The sequence below is a fragment of the Halichondria panicea genome, chromosome 1 (assembly GCF_963675165.1).
Source record: "Halichondria panicea chromosome 1, odHalPani1.1, whole genome shotgun sequence".
Classification (NCBI taxonomy): domain Eukaryota; kingdom Metazoa; phylum Porifera; class Demospongiae; order Suberitida; family Halichondriidae; genus Halichondria; species Halichondria panicea.
The window spans coordinates 9,419,342-9,443,565 of NC_087377.1; the positions used below are offsets into that span (position 1 = coordinate 9,419,342).

The window sequence follows — 24,224 nt, forward strand, 5'->3', positions numbered from 1 at the left end:
CCAAGTTGGTTCAAATGGGTTATTCTCCAAATATAATAATAATATACCCGCCAGTTACACGGTATACACACTGGGCATCACAATATTCTTGGTAATTAGGTACAACATTTGTTCACTAAAGCCAAGGCCGTGAAGGTTCACTCCTTCCTAATATTGCCCTGTGCAGGTGTTTGAGACCCACAAATGTAACGTTTATATCTGTACTCGCAATTTGTGTACATTTTAAGACTATAGAGTTTTATACCTATGAACTAGCTTGTAGTGATAATAATATATAGTGCATGAATATACACAGGGAGGATAAAAAAAAACATAACTAATTATTTTTACTCTAAAACACCATAATTCATTGTATGACGCTTGGAGCTAATGAAACTGCACGTGTCCATAAGCGAGGTTTCCCTGAGTGTGGGGGTCTGGTTTAATGTCCTCGTATACTGGTCCTCTCTGTTCAAGTGGAGCTTGTAATTGTTGAACATGGCTGTACGCAATGTTTTCTTGAGCCAGGGGGTCTAATATCTCTTCGTATATCACAGGTGGCGGTGAACTCATTTCAGTTCCAGTTAATTTCTCAGACCTCCTGCAATTATGCAAAGGCAATCATCACATGCTAACAAAAAAGTTATTGAATTACAATGCTTAAACAAGTATAGTCAAATGCGTGGGCAGGAATAATTATGGTCTAATCAGTAAGGCTTCTGTTGACAAACATGGAGATAAATAACAGTTGACTGTATACATTGAACACCACGCACAGGACAGTGAGAACACTCACAAGTACTTAGTTAACCATAGATAGAGATTGAAAACAGAAGTGGTGCACGTGATCATTTAACATTAGTTCTACACAGAGGCCTCGAAAACTATCTCCTATTGTTTGCCGGGTAACTTGCTCGAAATAATTATGTTTCCTCGAGACATTATCCCCTCAGCAATTTATAACACACCTATTCTGTGAGCCATGTGTGGTACTAGCTAATGACTGACCACACCCAGTAGACACGCTTCAAAGTGCTATTTAGGGTATTTATTGCTATAACGTGTAAGCGTGCAGGATAACTTCTGAAATAGGTATAGATCTTTAACTAACCAATCTGAACCTAGATCCCCATCTGGTATCTTGGGTAGCAAGCTACCTCAGGAATAGATCACAATATGTCATAATAAATGGAAAGTCATCAAAATTAATATCTCGGAGGTTGTGTCAGGAGTTCCCCAGGGTTCGGTGCTGGGACCTCTTCTTTTCCTAATCTATATAAATGACATCGATCTACATCAAAATGAAGGAAGTCTCTTGCTCTATGCTGATGATCTTCTTCTTTACCATCCTATTCAATCTCCTGAAGATTATCTAAAATTGCAAGGAGATATTGATCAACTCCAAGCATGGTCTGAAAGAAATGTACTCTTGTTTAACCAAAGCAAGTGTAAATACATGACTATATCAAGAAAATTCAGCCCACCACTTCCCAACATGTGTCTCAATATCAGTGGACGTCCCCTACTTAAAGTTGACCACTACAAGTACCTTGGAGTGTGGATCTCTCACGACCTCTCATGGTCAAAACACATAGAAGGAATGTGCAGAAATGCCTGCAAGCAGGTTGGTATAATTTACCGACAGTTCTATGGCCACTCGTCACTAGAATGTTTAAGACAACTCTACATCTCACTTGTGAGATCAAAACTGGAATATGCTGCCCCTGTTTGGGATCCACACCAAAAAACAAATTCTCACAAAATAGAAAAAGTACAAAAGTTTGCCCTTAAAATCTGCACAAAACTTTGGAATAGGGACTACGACTCCCTATTAGATACTGTGGACCTACCGTCCCTTTCCACAAGAAGATTGTACCTGAAACTATCATACCTTTACCAGGTAATAAATGGGAACTTTAAATTCCCTGATCCACCACTGGAAAGAAGAGTATGCCCTCTCAATTTAAGAAGCACAAAAAATATACAGTTTGAAAGACCAATTTGCAGAACAAATGCATATGCGAACTCTTTTTTCCCAAAAGCAATATCTGTATGGAATGAATTACCACTGGAGCTGCAGGAAAGTACATCGATTTTGTCATTTAAGAGAAATGTACTCTGTCACTTGCATTAGTATAATATTAGTCTTTATTTTTAATTTGTACTCGCTATTGTAAATAATATTATATACAGGGCACACATTAGGTTAGCATAATATGCTAACCGGCTGTGACATCGATCGGTACATGTATACACAAACAGTCCCTAGTCCTTTTCTCCAACTTCTCTCCATTCTCAACTCAGGTATGCTACTGGCTAGATCTACCATAGGCCTCCATGTTTTTGCACTTTGAAGTATACACTCTAGTATTTAACATGCATAGATAAATGAACACTGTAATAAGAATTATTGGTTCAGTCTGCATGGCCTGTCTTCTCTTCTCTTCTTGAACTTCTCTTGCTTCTTGACATTCCTCTTAGGCATTTTACATTTCATTATTGAAGAGTATAAAAATACTGCTGTACTGAAAAAGAAAGGGAATCAAACTAAAAAAACATTTGCAATGTGAACGTTGCTAGGATTGCCAGGAAAAGAAAAGCGCGAAAAAGCGAAGAAACAAGAAATTCGGCGAGTGCATAACTCCAATCCGTTACAACGCCATGAACATGTACAGTCGAGTGGCCTACTGTTGATAATGATTTTAGAATCAAAATACAAGTTGGGTAAAAAATGAACCCCGAATAACTGAATTCACAATCATCCACCCACACATCCAACACTTGCATGTTTGCTTAACACTGTAAGGGAAAACATCACAAACATTATATAGCTTGCAAAAAATTCACTATAATTATATGATAAAAATTTACTGAAGGATTGGCCAGGAAAAGCACAAAACGAAAAAAAATTGAAACAGTACATGTGAATGAAGTTGTAACGGATTGGAGTTATGCACTCGCCGAATTTCTTGTTTCTTCGCTTTTTCGCGCTTTTCTTTTCCTGGCAATCCTAGCAACGTTCACATTGCAAATGTTTTTTTTAGTTTGATGCTACTAGTGTATCCATGCATTTTGCAGAATTATTATAAATAAAAAAAATAAAAAAAATAAAAAAAAATAAAAAAAACTAGAAGTAAGCTGCACAGAATGAGCACATTTGCTAGTGATGTGCAGAAGTATGCATCAGCTTGGCTACCTCGCAAAGCCACTCTCATTACAGATAAGGCTGCTTAAGACAGCCTCAATTGAACCGCAGGTAAGAGCAGATGTTCATTCAAAGGTACTTTTGTTTCTAATGCCTTATCTCTGGCATAACAATCAATAAAGCTGATATAACAAGGCCACTGCAAATGAGACAGACCGTAGTTTCCCGCGGTGAATGTTTTTGTGGTTGTTATAATTATGATGAAATCGAATGATATTCATGGTATTGAATAATGATCCAGCGAACACATACAATTCACAGAAGTCTCTAATTAAAGTATACACCCTCATTTGGAGTGCATGGCCTAACTATATAAATTATATTCAGGATGTCATACAGGATTTTAAAGTAGGGGGGGGGTCTAAAAGTTACCAGAAGATTTCAACTGAATATACCTTGTTAGCATAATATATAGCTGGCTATGCTCAGTACAGTAGCGGTAAAAAAAAAGTAACCGTTCCGTTTACGTAGTACGTCCGTAGTACGCTGGTACGTTGCAAAATAAACGCTAAAAGTACGCTCAAGCTACGCTACATACCGTTGTGTTTTTTCAACCGTTGTTAAATTTTTTCTTCGGCCACACCCATGCAGCTCTGCACGCAGCTAGCTAGCTAGAACTTTTGCAGCAGTTAGCTGTTAGCTAGCTAGCTAGCGTTTTCTAACCTTGAGATAGGACTCCATAGAGACTGCATCCTTTTTAATGAGAAAGTTAAAGAACCTGTGAATGGTGCGTTTTATGTCTTTGTTGTAGATCAAGAGCTAGACTTACAGCTAGACATGGCCATAGTATAGCTAAGTAACTAGTCTAGCTACGACAGTACTAGGATTGTCTTTTTGTTAGTTTTCTAAAACTTTTCTAAACGTACTTGCAACGTGCAACGGTAATTAGCAACAGTACGGTAAATTCAACGCTTTTGATACGGTGTCAAAACGGAAACGCTTCGAACGTACTACGTAAACGGAACGGGTACTTTTTTTTACCGCTACTGTAGCAAATTGGGGGGGGGGGTTTGAGCCAGCTTCCCCCTGTATGACATTACTCTGGCTATATTCAAGCACAGCACTATCCCCAGACAGGAATACAGAGAATCTGCAGTTCTGTATAATCAAAAAATGTTGCTCTAACAATTTGGTTGGTCAGACATGGGGGAAGAGTCTAGCTCAAGACTATAAAATCACGCACTGGTCTCAAGACTCCCTCTCACTAACTCACCCCTTTGGATCTTCATCTTCGACTGATCCTTCATACTTTTTCTTCTGAGTTTCTATAAGTATACAGTGAAGAGGATTATGATAAAATTGTAATATAGCAGCTTACCTCTCTGACTATAATTATATAGTTTACTAGGCGTAAATAAGATTATCTACCCTCACCCCTAAATTCTACCCTCTATATATGCACCCCTATAAGAACCAAAAACAAAATTCCTTAAGAGTTAAGCTAGAGTATTAGCTATGCAGACCAGCAATTGTATCAGTATACACAACGTACCTTTCTTGTTCTTCACACAGCAGTAGCCAATGAGAATACCAATTCCAAAGCCAAACACGATTATAAGAAGAATGACCAACAGTAGAGTGCCACACTTTCCTACAATGAACATATACAAGTACATGCACCAATCTATAGGGTTGATTAACAATTGACTTACTTCGTCGAATTCCTTGTACACATATCCCACAAAAATGAGTGAGCAATATTCCCACAATAATTCCAATAGCAAAGGAGAGGACAACCGCACTTATACTGACAACTATAACCAAACTTGGATTGTCTGGTGGTATAACAAAATAACCTGAGCGAAACACTCCCACCACCTTAAATAACAGTACTCCTTGGGTCAAGTAAATGGAATAACAATAAGTTAAATTAGGTTGTAGAGATGTCAAGATAACTTCCAGAGTATCCCCAGCCATGCCGTTATTAGCTGACATCACAGTGTTGGCATCAGTGTTAGGCGTTATTCCGTAGGTCACTGTCAAACCGGTCGAGCCTCGGAAACCACTGGACAGATTAGCAGTCACATTAGCATTGGAGTCTATTACAACAACTGTCAGAGTCGCTAATGAAGATAATATATTGAATGGCACTGCAAAAAAATAGTCAGTAGTTAAACTGCATGGATGGACAATATGAAACTCACGCTGGGAGGATGTTATCACTGATTGACCACCTCCAATTCCATTGGACACGGTAATAGTCACAGTGAAATTATTGCTGGGAGGATTATCACTAGTGAAGTTAGTCAGGTACTGGCACAGGGTAGCATTGCAGTTGCCTGTGAGAACCATTTGCGGATCACTGACGATTCGTACAGAGTAAGTAACTGCAGGAGAAAAACCAGGAGCAACCTCGACAGGACTCTGCATGTGCATGGAAAAGTGTTTGTAACATACCGACAAATGCAGAGACAATTGCTTACCACTGTTGGAAATGCGACCATGATAGAGTCGAGGCTGTCATCAGAATACACTGCCAGCACACTGACATCACCAGCAGCAGGGGGAGATGGTTCTATGGAGAAATGTGAGTTACAATGCCACACTCACCCTATAGCTCTCACTCACCCATTAAGTTTAGCATTACAAGAGTGCTGAAGCTTCCAGCCTGACCACCACACAAGTCAGAGTTGGCCCTGACCATAACTGAGCAGCTCTGTGGAGCAGTCCAACCAGAACAAACTCCTGACGTACTGGAACTGACTGAACAAGAGCCTCCACAATCTGAGACGACATCATATGAGAAGGAGGTTCCACAGTTCTGGTTGGCTCTGTCCAAGTTACAGTGAATGTGGACACACCAACCTCTGTCACCGTCACGTTAGTGGGTGGTGGGGGTGGACCTGTGGGGGTTAAAGGTTTAGACTGTTGTCACACTGTGATGCTGTTTACCTGCTACTCGCAAGGAATCAGTGCCAATCATAGCAGTGATATCTCTTGTACACCCTATAGTTTGTCCATCCATGTTGGCACTGATAGTGACTGACAGTTCTGATGTGTAGCAAGGTTCTGCTCCACTAGTGTCAACTGAAGTACCACTACCGATAATAGCTCCACTTGTACAATCTCCTACAGCAGTCCCTCCAGAGAATAGAGCATGACCTAATACTATTGCATTGTTGGATCCAGAACAGTCAAAGGCAGTTCCTGACCACACTGTAATACCTCCACCGACCACATTACATGTGTAGGTCTCTACATCACCAGGGCAGAAACACTGTCTTCCATTGGGAAGAGTGGGTGGGACTAAGATGTCTGTGGCTCCATCACCTACAGATTTATGACAGTCTCATAATCCGTCTCCACTGTTTTTATCACACTTAACTAATAATATCGTACTTCTTTGAAATAAGGTGGCCCATACATTTTCGAATGCAGTACACAAAAAGGAGTTTATTTGCAATTCATTTTCTATAAGTAATTGCTATGTAGGACAAATATCATAGGTATGACCAATGGCGTATACAGAGAAGAGGGCATGCAACTCACCCTATTCTCAGAATCATCTGACTTCGTATTGAGCTATTTTAGAAGTGCCCACAAAAACGCCCTGGATGGACTAGGACTGGTCATGACACTTCTCTAAAATAATACTGCCCTGTAATACTGGCTAGCTAGCAAAGGCAGCTAGCTCTGGTACACGCCCATAATTAGAACTCGTAAATAACACCGCCCACTTGTTCACGTCCGTATACTGGATTCTATTTTTAGTATATCCGGTCTCTGATACGAAGTCGGATGAGTACGTACGGCACATAGTGAGTTGCATGCCCTCTTCTCTGTATACGCCCTTGGTATGACCATGCAGATATAATTGTGACGTACGAAACTTGAACACACATGCACACAACAAATAAACATGGAGTCCAAGCTTACCTGACTTAATAAGCAGAGTCCCTAACAGTATTAAGCAGGTAACAACGATCTGTGAATTGACAAGAGTGAGTCGAGTAGATCTCAAGCACTGACATTATTTAATACTTCTACCAGCTATAGATCGAGATACAAGGTTACTATTTATTGGCCAGGTACTGAGGTAGTAGTGGTCTTTACCTTTGCTCTCATTGCGACATTTAGATCTAACATAGGGCCAGGCAAAGTAAGTTACTGTACTGTACCAGCTAGTATAGTCTACTACTGGACTGGACTTTGACCTGACTCGACTATTGCAACACCATTTACATTCCTTTCCCTCATAACAAAACCATGACAAATGATTCAGTGTAAACAATGATTATGAAACATAAACACATACCACATATGTACAAAAACACCTACGACTGTTGTTTATAGGCTTAAACCAAGAGTTCATTAGGAAGAGTACGCAACTCCAATAGACTGTACACAAAAAGCATTCCTCCAATCTTACGTCACAGATACTGGCTGTAGTAACCGCAACTAGCAGGAAAGGCAATGATAGTAACTATGTTATTCATTGCCTTTCCTACTGGCAGTTGTAAATAAATAACATTAGTGATAATTATCACAATCATCACTATGTTATTCATTGCAAGTTTGATTTCACAGTTTATACAACAGCATGTAGTTGCAACGTAAGATTGGAGAAACGCCCCCTCAAAACAATTAAATGGCCGCGGTAAATCTGATCGTGATAATGTAGCGCAATCAATAGCCAATTAATTGTTGGCAAGTAACGAATGCCCCACTGTCTCAAGATAGAAATTGAAATCGTGGTGAAGATGCCACGTAAAAATTGTAAGACAAAAAGACCTCGTTGAGCTTTACTGGAGGCTTATATAATTATTGCAAATTATCGATGTTCTGGCTTAAGAGTAAACAGACAATTTATACGTAGCTGATATAATACTATAAATTATTTTGTGACTGTGTAGCTGGAGTTTTGGATAGGGATTGGTGGATTATGCTCGAGATATTGCTATTCTTTTATGCTCAAGTTAACAGCCTATTATTCTTTTCAAATTGCCTATTATTCCCACATTATTCCTCCAGACCCCGTGTCGTTGCACAAGTAACATCAAACTATTATAAATAATGCATGGCCACATGACTCTATCTCTATAACACTATAATATAGAATGCCAAGGAGATAAGTAGTCTGTAGCCACCAGTACTTCCGTCAGGCCTATAAACAATTCGTACTGACCAGTATTCAAAACCTGCCTATTATTCTTATAAAGGTGCCTAGTGTGCCAGCATAATTCTCACCCAAAAAAATGCCCTATTATGCTCAAAATTATGCCAGCATAATCTACCGTGGCCAAACCCTAGTTTTGGAGAATGCAGAACAACATGGATGTCCAGGCACTACTGGTAGTTTAGCAGGTAATTTTCGTGGGGTAAAAAATTCGTTGAACTTGGAACAGTGGTGATTTTTGTGAGCACAAATTTTGGTTTGCTTCCTTACATGCACTGTATTGCATGCGTTCCGGATAAACCACACCTATACGTTTTGGTGGGTAAAATTTCGTTTAGCTTGCTCATGAAGAAAATAATAAATTTTTTACCCCACGAAATTTACGTGTTATACAGTATAATTATTGTGCATTTGCTCTACTTTGATGTAAGTCCTAATATTGAAAGTGAGCCTCACTATTTTCATCCATAATTGGGCTAAATTGTTTGTGTCCATCGTCTTCACATGCACACTTTATACACTATAGCCTCGACTCCAGGCCACAGGCCTTGTGAAGGAGGCACCAGACCATCATCTAGAATTTCTAACTCCTCTGAGCTATAGAGTTATCCTTGATAATTTATTAATAATTTAACACTATTCCCTTGCACTGTTAAAACAGGGGCGTAAACAATTCAGGGAGGGTGTAAACAAAATTTAGCTCCCTCAAAATTACTGCAATACAGGGGGGTAAAGAAAAAATTTAGATGTCTCATATAATACCCGCTTGTACCCTATAAGTCCTATACTGAAGTGAGCCTCACTATATTTTTATCTATAGGGCTAAGTCAATCGTCTTCACATGCGCACTTTATATATATACCATATAGAATTTCTACCTCTTTTGAGCTATAATTTATAGTTATCCTTAATTGATCTTGCATGCACTGTTAAAACAGGGACGTAAATAATTCCAAAAACCCCTTCTATATACTGAGTAAATCTGGTGCTGGTGTAATAATAGTGAGCACGGGGTGTAAATAATCTCACGTACTGCACGTGTATATACTGTTTTCTGACTCGTAAGTTTTCTAGTTCTGCATGGTCGATGTCTTTTTCAGTTTCAGAAACAGACAGAAAGTTTCAACACCAAGTTATTGTATACGCTTTCCCATTAGTTTCCTCATGTAAAAGCAGTGCTAGCTAGCACATTGTCTGCTAGAAGGAATTAGTTAAATGAGGTTTTCACCCGTTGTACTGAACAGCCATTGAAGAGAGTGCTTCCCTGTAGTCCGGAACATAATGAATTACTGTTGCGGTGACATTGATTATAAGCTCTCAGTACAGCTCAGACTAGTATAGCAGCTAGTATATCATACATCATCAGAAAATACGGAGGGGGCGTATTTTTGGGCAGGTACGGTAATTTTATTGTAGGATACATGAATATACACTGTAAAAATTGATACGTGATTATCTCACAATTTATGCATGGTTACTACACTGTAAAACTGGATTTCACACACTATGTATGTACTTATAACAACACAATTACAAGAACTGTACAGGGCAGATCGTTGAATATACAGAGGACTCTTGTTAATCTGGTCACCCTTGAGACAGTGCAGTTTGGCTGCAATAGCGAGGTGGCTGCATTTCAGAAAATAGCCACGGCTAAAAAACAGTCCTGCCTTGAATAATATGTAGTTCTCTCTCTCTCGATTAATTATTCTCTCTATTTAAGTCTTCCAAACCACACCCAAAACGTCATATCCGGCCATAATAAACGTATAAAATTAAAAACCTAGTTTGGGGCAGACAGAACTGACCATTACACAGAATAGCGAGTGGCCGCATTTCAGGGCGAGTTTTGCAGTAATGATCAAACTAGCAAACAAAACGACCATATATTGAGGTGAACGTACTTCAGAGAGCCAGATTAGCGAAAGTCTACTGTACAACATAATAGTTCTACAATAATTATTATTTACAGTACTTTTCAAGTAGGTTGAATCATTCAAAGTTGAATGTTGAAGTGAGTACTCACTCCACTAAACCACAAAACAAAGCTGATCATGATTATGATCTACCCACAAGCTTCATGTACAAATGTATGTGTATCTTTGGCTTGAACTTCTCCTAAGTAAGTGCCTAGATTTTCACAAAGAGTATCTGTAGCACTGTTACAGATTCAACATAGGATGAGGACCATGCATGCCTTTGCTACTTTGGCTCGACATCTCCACTTCTCCCGAACAAATGCTCTATTCTTTTACAGTACTTTTGCTGATGTACATATTTCTCTTACTTGGTTTGTGTAGCAACTAGCAACACTCTGCACCTCAAGTCATTTGAATATGCATCTAGATGAACACCCACACATGTAGTCAGTGCTGTGTATTATCATGCATGGGCATCATCACACTGACAGGCTGTGACAGCCACTTACAGTTGTATCAGCTTTGTGGTTTAGTGGTGTGAGTACTCACTTCAACATTCAACTTTGAATGATTCAACCTACTTGAAAAGTACTGTATTATACAATCTACTATAAAAATTAGATCGACAACAACAAATCCACAAAATTAAAATTTACACAATTTGATATAACAAGAATATAAGGCAGTTTCAAGTTACTCTTGTGTAAGGCATCCTATAAATCACAGCCAACTGCGCTGCGACTGCATTGAGAATTTATAGATGAATTATGTCTGAGCAGTTTAATAGACATGTTTCGATGCTGCTATGGGGATACAACACACAAACAGGGCTGGGGGCATAGATATATAAACACACGGCGGGCCTGGGGTGGAGTCCACTAGATCTAGCTTGATAGATCTAGTTCCATAAATTAACAAATGGGGACTTGTGAATTTGGGTGATTGCATATTACAGCCTATGCCATGTTCTACTGAATAGATCTAAAAACTGGCTAACCTTTAGCACATGCTGTTGTTTGGGATCAGAACAGTCTACTGGCAGTCTAAGAGTCGAGTTGCAGAGAAGAAGACTGCATTTGTGTGTGTGCGCACACATGGCAAGGGGAGGCTCTGGATCACATGATTAATTTTTCTGCAATGCAGTTGCAGCTGCTCTTCTATTTCTTTTGAGATCAAGTCCTTAGAAAATTCTTCAGATCGTGCTGTCCTTTGCACTTTGAGCTCCAAAGGAGAGCAGAAGTCTCAAGTCATCAATACCAAAAGTAAGAGTGAACTACTGTAGACGTCTATATAGAGGGAAATTTTGCATCGATTTAAAGCGACCCTCCATTGGCCAAATATGCGACACCCTCGATCTTTTCCCATTTTCTGACCTCTAAAAGTAGTGTGCTGCATTGACAATTATTTTTTTATGTAACGTCCTAAATAGAGGTCAAACCATAGCCTTGATTCCAAGCCGTAAGAAACAATGTAATTTAAGTGGCCAAAAATCAAGGATAGTAGAGTAACCTACCTCCAATTAGATGCGACCCTCTAAATATGCGACACCAGGACTTCGGGTGGGTGTGGTTTCTTGGCATTGAAATGCAAATACAGTCTTATAATCACAGCGCCACTCTAATAGAAGCGCCAAGTTCACAAAATAATTTTAATTTTATTCCAATTAAACACCAAGTAAATTCTGGAATTATTTTTTGCTGGGGTATGATTTCTGCTCTCACTTTGTAAGAATGTATAGACTGCATGGGGGACGATAGAACAACTTGATGTATTTTACATGTACATGCATGTATGCATGCAGCGACTGCTCAATAGTTCTATTCATAGTGATGATCATCTTTGCCATCATTCTGTGCTACTGGGACAAAACAAGAAGTAAGTGATTTTTTCTCACTTCTAGGTTGTGTGGAATTACAGAACTGAAAGTATCATCATGAAATTGAATTTGTTTATGCTGACTCAGAACATTCTTGTGTACCCAATGTTTACATAGCTAAATCTCACATCAATAATCTTCTACAACTGAGACAAGCACCTTGTGATCTACTGGAAGAATGAGGATTGTACCTTCATATGTAAGAGATGTAACAAAAGCTCTGTGTTAAGTTTTGTTTTCTCCCAGATTTTCTTGGTTGTGTTGAACCTTCACCAAAAAGGCACAAGTAAGTTAATTACTAACTGGTAAAAGTCCAGAAGCAAGGTACATATAATAGTTTAAATCAGTTGTGATGCAGATGCTGTGAGCAGTTTAGCAGTCAGTAGCGGTGGTGGCACTGTGATTGATGGGGCCCTCCAATTGTGTCCAGGCACTACCGTCAGCCTCACCTGTTCTCATGACAGCACTAGCGATCTGACTCGTTGGGAAATTGGTGCTCCCATAGAGTGTACTGCCATTGCTCCCCACACTACCAACCCAAGCATTGCTCTGTGTGGAAATTCAACCATTAATATGGTCAGTGCTATGAATCAACCCACAAGGATGTCTACTCTTATATTGGCAGTCACTGAGTCACTGAATGGTACTGTGGTGACTTGTTATGCTGGTGGTTCTACATCTGATCCTCAAGCTGGGAACTTAACTATACAAGTTATTGGTGAGATACTATTCTATCGTATAGCGAGTAATTTTCGTGTACATTATCAGGAGTACATTAAGGATAGTAAGCAACTACTATACACCGTATAGCGGGTATATTTCGAGGGTATAAACCCCGGACAGAGTCAGACAACAATGGGTTTGTATGGGCTGTATAGTAGTTGCTTACTCTCCTTCATGTGCTGCTGATACCATAATTATAGTGCTCAAGAACCCTCAGAAGAAATTTTCACGTTTGTTGTGTGTAATTGTAATTATTATATGCGTTTTAATGCTACTCACCAACAGCTTTTTGGAGTTTCTCCTAGTTTTAATTTTTTTCGTTAACTGCCCTCGAAAAAATTGTGACATTTTGCACCTCACAAACATTTCCTGCTATACTCGTACACGAAATGGTGCATCAAACGGAATCAGTAATACTTCCTTTTGTCACCCAGGTCCTCCTTCCACTCCAACTGTTGACAGTATGGAATATTCAGTGGGCGACTCAACTACCGGACGATTCAGACTCTTGGTCAGCAGTAGCGGAAGGTTTAGGACAGAGGTCGCTATTTCTGCCGGTGTGGTTGGAGGCAGTGGCACAGTGGAAGTGACCGACAACAACATCACTGTGACTGGATTAAGCTACACTGGGTCTCACACTGTCAGTGTAGTGGCTACCAGTGCTGTGTGTCCAGGAGTGCTGAACAGCATCACTGTCGTTCCTGTGGTGTTCAACATAGCATGTGAGTGGAACACCAAAGTTGATATTTTTTAATTTATAATTAATACTTTTTCTCAGCCCTTGTACTGACTCAACCCACTGGATCCGTTGTCTGTTCCAATCCGTCATTGCCAATCAGTGGGTCATGGAGTGCGATGGAGGGAGTAAGTGAATGATTACTTACATGAAATAGTAGAACTGTCTAATTATTCATAAATTATATACGTCACATGCAGGTGCAGACCAGCTTTGACCCAGCAGTTCAGTTGACTCCTCCCCCAATTGATACACCGATCATAACCTACACTTTAGCCGGGCGTAATGACAGTGCAGTATTTGTTCCTGATTCATCCTACATGTACCAGCTCTCAGGGATGAACACAGTGGAGAATGATGTGTACACTTTCACTGTGACTGTGACTAATGCAGCTGGACCCAGCAGTCAAGTATCTGAAGGAGTTGTTGGTAAGCTTTAAAAATCTTGTGATGAGAACTTCTGTTATGTTAACTGTATATACTCTACCCTGTAGTTACTCCATTTGTTGTTGATGAGAGTACGCTGGAAACAATGAATTGCCTCACCTTCTCTCTCGGTCAAAACTGTGCTTCTGAGCCAAGTGGGAACTTCATCGTTCGGTTTGAACAAGGAAATGGTGTTTGTCGAGACTTGGTTCTGTCAGATTTCAGCATATCCACCATACAACTGATGCCTCGGTCGGCTTGTGCACCCGTGGCTTCATCCACTAACCTTTGTTATCGTGCAACTCTGATGTATAATGGGATAATAATTGATACTCAGACTAATCTCAACTTTAACACATGCCCTGTGAGTGCCCTCTCGTCAGTCATGGGCAGTGGAGTGTCTATGCAGCTGGACGGGGAAGTTACTAATGGCACTGTGTCTCACATCACCACTGCTACTCTGAGCTGCACCTCGGCTATCTATGATTTGATTGGTTTACCTCAAATCACATGCATTGATGGAACTTGGGAAACAGATGGATTGAGATCATGCACATGTAAGTTGCATGTATTAATCTTAGCGCTAGAACAGTCTATTTTTTGGTAGCTCTAATTGTGTGCCTCCAAGCTATTTATTGCTGCAATTTGAATGTGCCCATTACTCTAAATGAAGCACCACCTAAAGCTACCGTATAGCGTGTAATTTTCGTGGGGCAAAATATTCGTGGTTTTCGTGGTTGGAGGTCTGACCACGAATATTTTACCCACGAATGAAACGACCTTGCCTACCTTTACCTGCAAGTGCAAACAGCAACCACGAAAATATTACCCACGAAATATCTCAATATTGCTGAACCACAAATATTTTGTCCCCCGAAAATTACCCGCTATACGGTATAGGTATAACATAATACATGTGTGTATAAAAACCCTGTTTTATTTGTGATGGCACCTTTATTATTACGGATCATTGAGCATTGTACATGTATTTACACTTTTCTGCAGTGGCTGTTTGGCTGATTGTGGTGATTATTCTTATAATACTGGCACTAGCTTGTGCAATTGGAATTGTCTGTGGATTACTAACAGCTCGATGCCTGCCCTCTCTTCTCAACGGACTTGTAGAAAGTAAGTGAATTTAAATTTATAGTTCGGAACTATAACTCTCATATTTATTTTCAGAGAAATGTTGGGCAACTTTGGTGATTATTCTCCTTGTCTTCTTGTTCTGTTTTGGTGTCGGGGTGCTCTTTTACATTTGTTGCTGTAAACAAGGTAAAAAGAACAGTTTTTGCTCCTAGGTAGTAGGAGGTGGATGCTTACAAACGATATTGTATCACTGATGCATGCTGACATGTGCATGCTTATGCATGTACTTCCTTTTGAAACATCATGCACTGTAAACGTACAATCATATAGATTACAAATCGAAGTCGGACACAGTTCCCGCTGAAACAGGACTCAGTCTGCCAGTTACGATATACGAAGAACTAGAAGACATACCAGACCCCCACACTCAGCGCAACCTCATTTATGACCGTGTTCAACAGTCAGCTGACCCAAGAAGACCAATATACGAGGACATTAAACCAGACCCCCACACTCAGGGGAACGTTGCTTATGGACATGTGCAATTCAATTAGTTTCATAAACTGTGAGTCCTTTGATTACTGTCCATTGTTTTTGATGACTTTAATTTTCTTGTTTACACGTTTTTAGCAGTCTGTACAATTCATGAATTCTTACTTTGCATATTTTAAGTGTTTGAGTGGAGAGCTTAACCATTTACCTGCCAAATGATTCTCGCTAAAATTTCAATCTCTGCTATATACCTAGCCCGATTCACATGCACATTTCTGCAACAAGCTGTCACCCATGCACTGACCTCAATTTTGGACCCTTTTTTCCCCATTGGTAACCTAATTTAGCCACACCCAATACCGTTTAGTGAAACCCCTCCCCTTTTCTACATAATGGCCGGAAAGTGCAGGGATTTCTTAATGTTTTCGATAGCCTCTTGAAACTGCAGGACAACGTACACTTGTCAGGATATGATGAGGTTGGTACCAAACTGTAGCGTATACACCCTCGGCTATACATGCAAATGATGTCTCAAGGGTGCTGAACCAACCCTTAAGATTCCCCCCATATAAGTTTGGGTGAGGGGTACGCCAAAACACGGGCGGGGCTTTACTACGTGCGTCGATTTTAGTAACTTCGTGTGCTCTCTGTGACATTTGATGACTCAATATTGAGTCAATAGCAGGTAAAGATAATCACTATTGAAACATATACACTGCGATGTGATTGTTAGTATTGAATATACCATCTACTATGCAGTCAAAACTACTGAATGCAAACATAAAATTATACACACTAAACAAATGCTAACATGCAAGTAATCATAAAGAAAGTGGCTATCTGTCCGGTAACTGGCTTCACTATTGTCTGGAATCCCTCATTGCGCATGTGTATGACCTTAATTTGAACTGACCGCGTTATATCGTAGTTAGCCTTTCCTCACGAGTGGTTCTACTGTAGACACAAGATACCTAGACTCTAGTTAATTATTTGTGTGATTACGGTATAGCTGGTTATTTTCGAGGATTGACGAAAATTTAGTGCCTCGAAAATACATCCGGTACCTCTCTACTGTAGGGGTGTGGCCATTTGAACGTCTATCCTCGAAAATAAAATCCTCGAAATGTTTAAAATTGGGCAATCCGCAAAAATGTTGTGCCTCAAAAATAACCCGATATATACGGTATTATATTTGGACACATACTCACCAATTGATAAATCGATGACAGTTAAAATATAGGCTCTTTGCCTTTTTTTAAAATCTTCAGCTCGTTTGTAGGAGACAGATTCCGTAACATTATGACTGATTAATGACACCTCAATAACAACTTTTAAACATTAACAATCTTTACCTGGTACAAGGAGAGTGTGATGATATTATATTTAAATGATGATCCAGTCATAGTTTATTGGTGTAGTGATGTCAGCTCCAGGTGTCTTGCGTGAATACACAAATTCTTATGTTGTTAATTTGGTCACCCTTGAAGTTTGGCCGCAATATATAGCGAGGTGACTGCATGCATTTCAGAAAATAGTCGCGGCTAAATATAGCGGTGCCTCAGTGCCTCAAATCTAATAACTGATTTTGCCGCTCTTTCTTAAATTTAATGTTTTGTGTTCTACAGCTCAGTAATGTAGAATTAACGCACTTTTTAATAACCCGATATATACGGTATTTTACATACTCACCAAAATGATTAATCGATGACAGTTAAAATATAGGCTTCTTTGCCTTTTTTTTTAATCTTCAGCTTGTTTGTAGGAGACAGATTCCGTTAGCACTGATTAATGACACCTCAATAACAGCTTTTAAACATTAATGATCTTTACCTAATACACCGGTACAAAGAGAGTGTGATGATATTATACTTAAATGATGATCCAGTCATAGTTTATTGGTGTAGTGATGTAAGCTCCAGGTGTCTTGCGTGAATACACAAATTCTTATGTTGTAAATTCTCATTAATTCGGTCACCTTTGAAGTTTGGCCGCAAGAATTTATGAAAACACGTAACTATAAAACCCTTCATGTTTATCATGTTATTCAGACAACAATAATTATACACTTCCTAAGTAAACTTGAATGTTAGCTTTCATAAGAAAATTAATGCAACCATAAACATACGCCACGCATGCATAGCAAATTCCTGATCGAACGAGGAAAGCCATGCAGTATGCACGTTAATTCTTTTCTGCTATTTAAATTCAGAACTTTGAGCCCCAGGTCGTAAGGAAACCGCTCCCAATATGTAATCATCATCTATATACACTAATTTTTGGGCAGCATGCAGTTATACCTATTACATAATTACACAGTGCATGGCTGCATGGGGGAATTTGGTTCAACAACACTTGAGATTATAGATCGATGTGTATACATTGCAATAGTGGTCTTCAAAAGGTAAATGCTGTAATAATTTATTTACAGATGTATATACAAAATGTAAGACGTTGAATGCCTTCCATGCAGACTCTGCTACCACACATAGCGAAAGGGATACTGAGAAAATTTGACGAATGTTTTAATTTGGCGATTTGGCAAATTATACTGAAAATCGCTGAATCAATAAAGGGAGCAATGATTACGAGTCATGAGTTAAAAATTACAATTCTAAGAAAACAGATGAAGGGAAGGTCTTATCATATCCTAAATCTACCACATTATTGTAGAACCGAAAAATTTGGTGGGTGTTTTAATTTGGCAAATTTTACGAAATTTTAAATCGCCAAATTAAAGTTTTCCAGTGGACACCCGCGTCAATGCTGTACTATAGCCACGCCTGAGACGCCAAATTAAAAAGCGCCAAGTTGGTTCAAATGGCTTATTCTCCAAATATAATATACCCCCCAGTTACACGGTATGCACACTGGGCATTAGGTCGAACACAATATTCTAGGTGCTACATTTGTTCACTAAAGCCAAGGCCGTGAAGGTACACACTTTTCCTAATATTGTCCTGTGCAGGTGTTCGAGACCCACAAATGTAACGTTTATATCTGTACTCAGTCGCAATTTGTGTACATTTTTAAGACTAGAGTTTGATACCTATGAACTAGCTTGTAGTGATAATAATTACTATATAGTGCATGAATATACACAGGGAGGATAAAAAAAAACTGACACTAATTTTACTCTAAAACACCATAATTCATTGTATGCCGCTTGGAGCTAATGAAACTGCACGTGTCCATAAGCGAGGTTTCCCTGAGTGTGGGGGTCTGGTTTAATGTCCTCGTATACTGGTCCTCTCCGTTCAAGTGGAGCTTGTAATTGTTGAACATGGCTGTACGCAATGTTTTCTTGAGCCAGGGAGTCTAATATCTCTTCGTATATCACAGGTGGCGGTGAACTCATTTCAGTTCCAGTTAATTTCTCAGACCTCCTGCAATTATGCAAAGGCAATCATCACATGCTAACAAAAAGTTGTTGAATTACAATGCTTAAACAAGTATAGTCAAATGCGTGGGCAGGAATATGGTCTAATCAGTAAGGCTTCTGTTGACAAACATGGAGATAAATAACAGCTGACTGTATACATTGAACACCACACACAGGACAGTGAGGACACTCACAAGTACTTAGTTAACCATAGATAAAGGAAGAGAGAGATTGAAAACAGAAGTGGTGCACGTGATTATTTACCATTAGTTCTACACAGAGGCCCCGAAAACTATCTCCTATTGTTTGCCGGGTAACTTGCTCGAAATAATTATGTTTCCTCGAGACATCATCCCCTCAGCAATTTATAACACACCTATTCTGTGAGCCATGTCTGGTACTAGCTAATGACTGACCACACCCAGTAGACATGCTTCAAAGTGGGTATTTTATTGCTATAACGTGCAAGCGTGCAGGATAACTTCTGAAATAGGTATAGATCTTTAACTAGAAGTAAGCTGCACAGAATGAGCACATTTGCTAGTGATGTGCAGAAGTATGCATCAGCTTGGCTACCTCGCAAAGCCACTCTCATTACAGATAAGGCTGCTTAAGACAGCCTCAATTGAACCGCAGGGAAGAGCAGATGTTCATTCAAGGGTACTTTTGTTTCTAATGCCTTATCTCTGGCATAACAATCAATAAAGCTGATATAACAAGGTCACTGCAAATGATACAGACCGTAGTTTCCCGCCGTGAATGTTTTTGTGGTTGTTATATGAAATTCATCGATGAATCGAATGATATTCATGGTATTGAATAATGATCCAGCGAACACATACAATTCACAGAAGTCTCTGATTAAAGTATAAACCCTCATTCGAGTGCATGGCCTAACTATATAAATTATATTCAGGGTGTCATACAGGATTTTAAAGTAGGGGGGGGGGGTCTAAAAGTTATCAGAAGATTTCAACTGTATTTTCAATATACCTTGTGAGCATAATATATAGCTGGCTATGCTCAGTACAGTAGCGGGAAAAAAAAGTACCCGTTCCGTTTACGTAGTACGTCCTTAGTACGCTGGTACGTTGCAAAATAAACGCTAAAAGTATGCTCAAGCTACGCTACATACCGTTGTGTTTTTTTAACCGTTGTTAAATTTTCCTTCGGCCACACCCATGCAGCTCTGCACGCAGCTTGCTAGCTAGAACTTTTGCAGCAGTTAGCTGTTAGATATTATAGCTAGCTAGCTAGCGTTTTCTAACCTTGAGATAAAACTTCATAGAGACTGCATCCTTTTTGATGAGAAAGTTAAAGAACCTGTGAATGGTGCGTTTTATGTCTTTGTTGTAGATCTAGAGCTAGACTACAGCTAGACATAGCCATAGTATAGCTAAGTAACTAGTCTAACTACGACAGTACTAGGATTGTCTTTTTGTTCGTTTTCTAAAACTTTTCTAAAACGTACTCGCAACGTGCAACGGTAATTAGCAACGGTACGGTAAATTCAACGCTTTTGATACGGTGTCAAAACGGAAACGCTTCGAACGTACTACGTAAACGGAACGGGTACTTTTTTTTACCGCTACTGTAGCAAATTGGGGGGGGGGGGGGGTTTGAGCCAGCTTCCCCCTGTATGACACTACTCTGGCTATATTCAAGCACAGCACTATCCCCAGACAGGAATACAGAGAATCTGCAGTTCTGTATAACCAGAAAAATGTGGCTCTAACAATTTGGTTGGTCAGACATGGGGGAAGAGTCTGGCTCAAGACTATAAAATCATGCACTGGTCTCAAGACTCACTCTCACTAACTCACCCCTTTGGATCTTCATCTTCGACTGATCTTCATACTTTTTCTTCTGAGTTTCTATAAGTATACAGTGAAGAGGATTATGATAAAATCGTAATATAGCAGCTTACCTCTCTGACTATATATAGTTTACTAGGCGTAAATAAGATTATCTACCCTCACCCCTAAATTCTACCCTCTATGCACCCCTATAAGAACCAAAAACAAAATTCCTTAAGAGTTAAGCTAGAGTATTAGCTATGCAGACAAGCAATTGTGTCAGTATACACAACGTACCTTTCTTGTTCTTCACACAGCAGTAGCCAATGAGAATACCAATTCCAAAGCCAAACACGATTATAAGAAGAATGACCAACAGTAGAGTGCCACACTTTCCTACAATGAACATATACAAATACATACACCAATCTATAGGGTTGATTAACAATTGACTTACTTCGTCGAATTCCTTGTACACATATCCCACAAAAATGAGTGAGCAATATTCCCACAATAATTCCAATAGCAAAGGAGAGGACAACCGCACTTATACTGACAACTATAACCAAACTTGGATTGTCTGGTGGTATAACAAAATCACCTGAGCGGAACATTCCCACCACCTTAAATAATAGTTCTCCTTGGTTGAAGTACATGTAAATGGAATAACAATAAGTTGAGTTAGGTTGTAGAGATGTCAGGACAACTTTCAGAGTATCCCCAGCCATGCCATTATTAGCTGACATCACAGTGTTGGCATCACAGTTAGGCGTTATTCCGTACGTCACTGTCAAACCGGTCGAGCCTTGGAAACCACTGGACAGATGAGCTGACACATTTAGCATTCGAATCTATTACAACAACTGTCAGAGTCACTAGTGAAGAGATAGCGATTGGCACTGCAAAAAAATACTCAGTAGTTAAACTGCATGGATGAACAATATTAAACTCACCTTGAAAGGGTGCATTCACTGATTGACCACCTCCAATTCCATTGGACAAGGTAACAGACACAGTAAAGGGGTTGCTGGGACGATTATCATCAATAGGGAAATTAGTCTGGTACTGACACAGGGTAGCATTGCAGTTGCCTGTGAGAACCACTGGTGGACCACCGATGGTTCGTACAGAGTAAGTAACTGCAGGAGACAAACCAGGAGCAACCCCGACAGGACTCTGCATGTGCGGCATGGTAATAATTATACTGAAGAATGCTACCAAGTTAGAGAGATACTTACCACTGTTGGGAACGTGACAGTGATAGAGTCGAGGCGGTCACCAGAATACACTGCCAGCACACTGACATCACCAGCAGGAGGGGGAGATGGTTCTATTGAGAAATGTATATGAGTCACATTGCCTATAGCTCTTACTCACCCATTAAGTTTAGCATTACAGGAGCGCTGAAGCTTCCAGTCTGACCACCACACAAGTCAGAGTTGGCCCTGACCATAACTGAGCAGCTCTGTGGAGCAATCCAACCAGAGCATATTCCTGACGTGTTGGAACTGACTGAACAAGAGCCTCCACAGTCAGAGACGACATCATATGAGAAGGAGGTTCCACAGTTGCTGGTTGGCTCCGTCCAAGTTATAGAGAATGTGGACACACCAACCTCTGTCACTATCACATTAGTGGGGGGTGGGGGTGAACCTGTGGGGGGTTAAAGGTCAGTAGACCGTTGTCACACTATGATGCTGCTTACCTGCTACTCGCAATGAATCAGTACCAATCAGAGTAGAGATATCTCTTGTACATACAACAGTTTGTCCATCCATGTTGACACTGATATTAACTGACAGTTGTGATGTGTAGCAAGTTCCTGCTCCACTAGTGTCCACTGAAGTACCATTACCGATAATAGCTCCACTTGTACAATCTCCATTAGCAATCCCTCCAGAGTACAGAGAATGAAGTAATTGTATCAAATTGGTTGGGGGACAGTCAAAGGCAGTTCCTAACCACACTGTAACAGCTCCACCGACCACAGTACATGTGTAGGTCTCCACATCACCAGGGCAGAAACACTGTCTTCCATTGGGAAGAGTGGGGGGGGACTAAGATGTCAGTGGCTCCATCACCTAGATTTACAGTGACAGTAGCTTGTATCACAGTATATGCCATGTTAGCACTTAAATAGGGTCCTATTACAGCAGAAACTATTCTACTTCTTCTTTGAAATAATGGGGGCCCATACGTTTTCGAATGCAGTACACAAAAAAGGAGTTTATTTGTTTTAAAATACAATTCATGTTCTGTAAGTATTGCTGCGATAAACATCATAGGTATAGATGATCATGCAGATATAATTATGACGTACGAAACTTGAACACAAGTTAAAACATGGAGTCAAGTCCAAGCTTACCTGACTTAAGCAGAGTCCCTAACAGTATTAAGCAGGTAACAACGATCTGTGAATTGACAAGAGTGAGTCGAGTAGATCTCAAGCACTGACATTATTTAATACTTCTACCAGCTATAGATTGAGATACAAGGTTACTATTTATTGGCCAGGTACTGAGGTAGTAGTGGCCTTTACCTTTGCTCTCATTGCGACATTTAGATCTAACATAGGGCCAGGCAAAGTAAGTTACTGTACTGTACCAGCTAGTATAGTGTACTATACTACTACTGGACTGGACTTTGACCTGACTATTGCAACACCATTTACATTCCTTTCCCTCATAACAAAACCATGACAAATGATTGTAAACAATGATTATGAAACATAAACACATACCACATGTACTTGTACTAGTACCTCGTAGCTACATTACAAAAACACCTATGACTGTTGTTTATAGGCTTAAACCAAGAGTTCATTAGGAAGAGTACGCAACTCCAATAGACTGTACACAAAAAGCATTCCTCCAATCTTACGTCACAGATACTGGCTGTAGTAACCGCAACTAGCAGGAAAGGCAATGAATAAAATTAGTAACTATGTTATTCACTACTGGCAGTTGTAAATGGTGATAATTATCACAATCATCACTATGTTATTCATTGCAAGTTTGATTTCACAGTTTATACAATAGCATGTGGTTGTGACGTAAGATTGGAGAAACGCCCCCTTCGGTTTTTAAGTGGAGTTGCGTACTCTTCCTAATGAACTCTTGGCTTAAACGTATACGCCAAATTGCAAAAAACACAGGAAATGTTATTATAACAATGGAGAGGGTTGCTTAGAATATGAAGCAATGAATCTAAATTATGGTTATTATGCTGGCCAAAAAGGTGATAACTAAGATTACTACGCAACCGATAGTGCCCCATGCAAGATACCCTAACAATAAAAGTGCACAAGACAGCAATCACAACAGCTAGTGGTATAATTATGAATATCATAATAATTATTTTATGGCTTTTAATTCCCATTCACATTTCCTCCAGATTCATTCTAAGGATGACAAAATCTTCAAAATTTATGTGACAAAAAAAGGATCAATGATTAAAGGTAAATGTGTCAGAGGGAAGTAGGCGATACT

General features: G+C 39.7%; 3 protein-coding genes across 6 annotated transcripts; 1 reads left to right on the top strand and 2 right to left on the bottom strand.

Annotated features, from left to right (window-relative positions):
* Positions 1–251: 251 nt before the first annotated feature.
* LOC135344489 (uncharacterized) lies at positions 252–23,147 on the bottom strand. Of its 4 annotated transcripts, XM_064541722.1 has the most exons (10): positions 7,238–7,339; positions 7,061–7,109; positions 6,077–6,454; positions 5,753–6,027; positions 5,611–5,699; positions 5,329–5,548; positions 4,837–5,274; positions 4,677–4,775; positions 4,398–4,449; positions 252–580 (listed from the first exon to the last, which is right to left on the bottom strand). In XM_064541722.1, the coding sequence occupies exons 4-10, from the start codon at positions 5,826–5,828 to the stop codon at positions 367–369; spliced, it is 1,188 nt and encodes a 395-aa protein (XP_064397792.1). In that variant the 5' UTR covers positions 5,829–6,027; positions 6,077–6,454; positions 7,061–7,109; positions 7,238–7,339; the 3' UTR covers positions 252–366. The 4 variants fall into 4 exon arrangements, with proteins under 4 accessions (XP_064397792.1, XP_064397779.1, XP_064397773.1 ...); XM_064541709.1 differs by lacking the exons at positions 5,753–6,027; positions 6,077–6,454; positions 7,061–7,109; positions 7,238–7,339 and adding exons at positions 22,114–22,389; positions 22,442–22,817; positions 23,102–23,147; XM_064541703.1 differs by lacking the exons at positions 5,753–6,027; positions 6,077–6,454; positions 7,061–7,109; positions 7,238–7,339 and adding exons at positions 22,114–22,389; positions 22,442–22,817; positions 23,102–23,139 and having other exon boundaries at positions 5,608–5,699.
* LOC135344346 (uncharacterized) lies at positions 12,043–15,798 on the top strand. Its single transcript, XM_064541530.1, has 10 exons — positions 12,043–12,294; positions 12,342–12,381; positions 12,454–12,813; positions 13,253–13,540; positions 13,597–13,682; positions 13,755–13,983; positions 14,049–14,537; positions 14,986–15,108; positions 15,163–15,255; positions 15,400–15,798. Exons 1-10 carry the CDS (start codon positions 12,274–12,276, stop codon positions 15,621–15,623), a joined length of 1,953 nt encoding a protein of 650 aa, XP_064397600.1. The 5' UTR covers positions 12,043–12,273; the 3' UTR covers positions 15,624–15,798.
* Positions 18,635–21,927, bottom strand: LOC135342749 (uncharacterized). The gene is made up of 6 exons (XM_064539597.1): positions 21,690–21,927; positions 21,194–21,565; positions 21,034–21,132; positions 20,933–20,945; positions 20,764–20,790; positions 18,635–18,944 (listed from the first exon to the last, which is right to left on the bottom strand). Exons 1-6 carry the CDS (start codon positions 21,925–21,927, stop codon positions 18,731–18,733), a joined length of 963 nt encoding a protein of 320 aa, XP_064395667.1. The 3' UTR covers positions 18,635–18,730.
* Positions 23,148–24,224: the final 1,077 nt, after the last annotated feature.

Coding starts and splice junctions, on each gene's coding strand:
- LOC135344489 (XM_064541703.1), bottom strand. CDS start 22,514: ATGGATGGACAAACTGTTGTATGTACAAGAGATATCTCTACTCTGATT. Junction 5,700..22,113: donor TGTAATGCTAAACTTAATGG/GTGAGTAAGAGC, acceptor ATTTCTCCATAG/AACCATCTCCCCCTGCTGCT. Junction 5,549..5,607: donor TGGTCGCATTTCCAACAGTG/GTAAGCAATTGT, acceptor ATGCACATGCAG/AGTCCTGTCGAGGTTGCTCC.
- LOC135344346 (XM_064541530.1), top strand. CDS start 12,274: ATGAGGATTGTACCTTCATAT. Junction 12,382..12,453: donor CCTTCACCAAAAAGGCACAA/GTAAGTTAATTA, acceptor GTTGTGATGCAG/ATGCTGTGAGCAGTTTAGCA. Junction 13,984..14,048: donor AGTATCTGAAGGAGTTGTTG/GTAAGCTTTAAA, acceptor TCTACCCTGTAG/TTACTCCATTTGTTGTTGAT.
- LOC135342749 (XM_064539597.1), bottom strand. CDS start 21,927: ATGCCGCACATGCAGAGTCCTGTCGGGGTTGCTCCTGGTTTGTCTCCT. Junction 21,133..21,193: donor TGTACAAGGAATTCGACGAA/GTAAGTCAATTG, acceptor TGTTCATTGTAG/GAAAGTGTGGCACTCTACTG. Junction 18,945..20,763: donor GAAGATGAAGATCCAAAGGG/GTGAGTTAGTGA, acceptor GCATAATTGCAG/GAGGTCTGAGAAATTAACTG.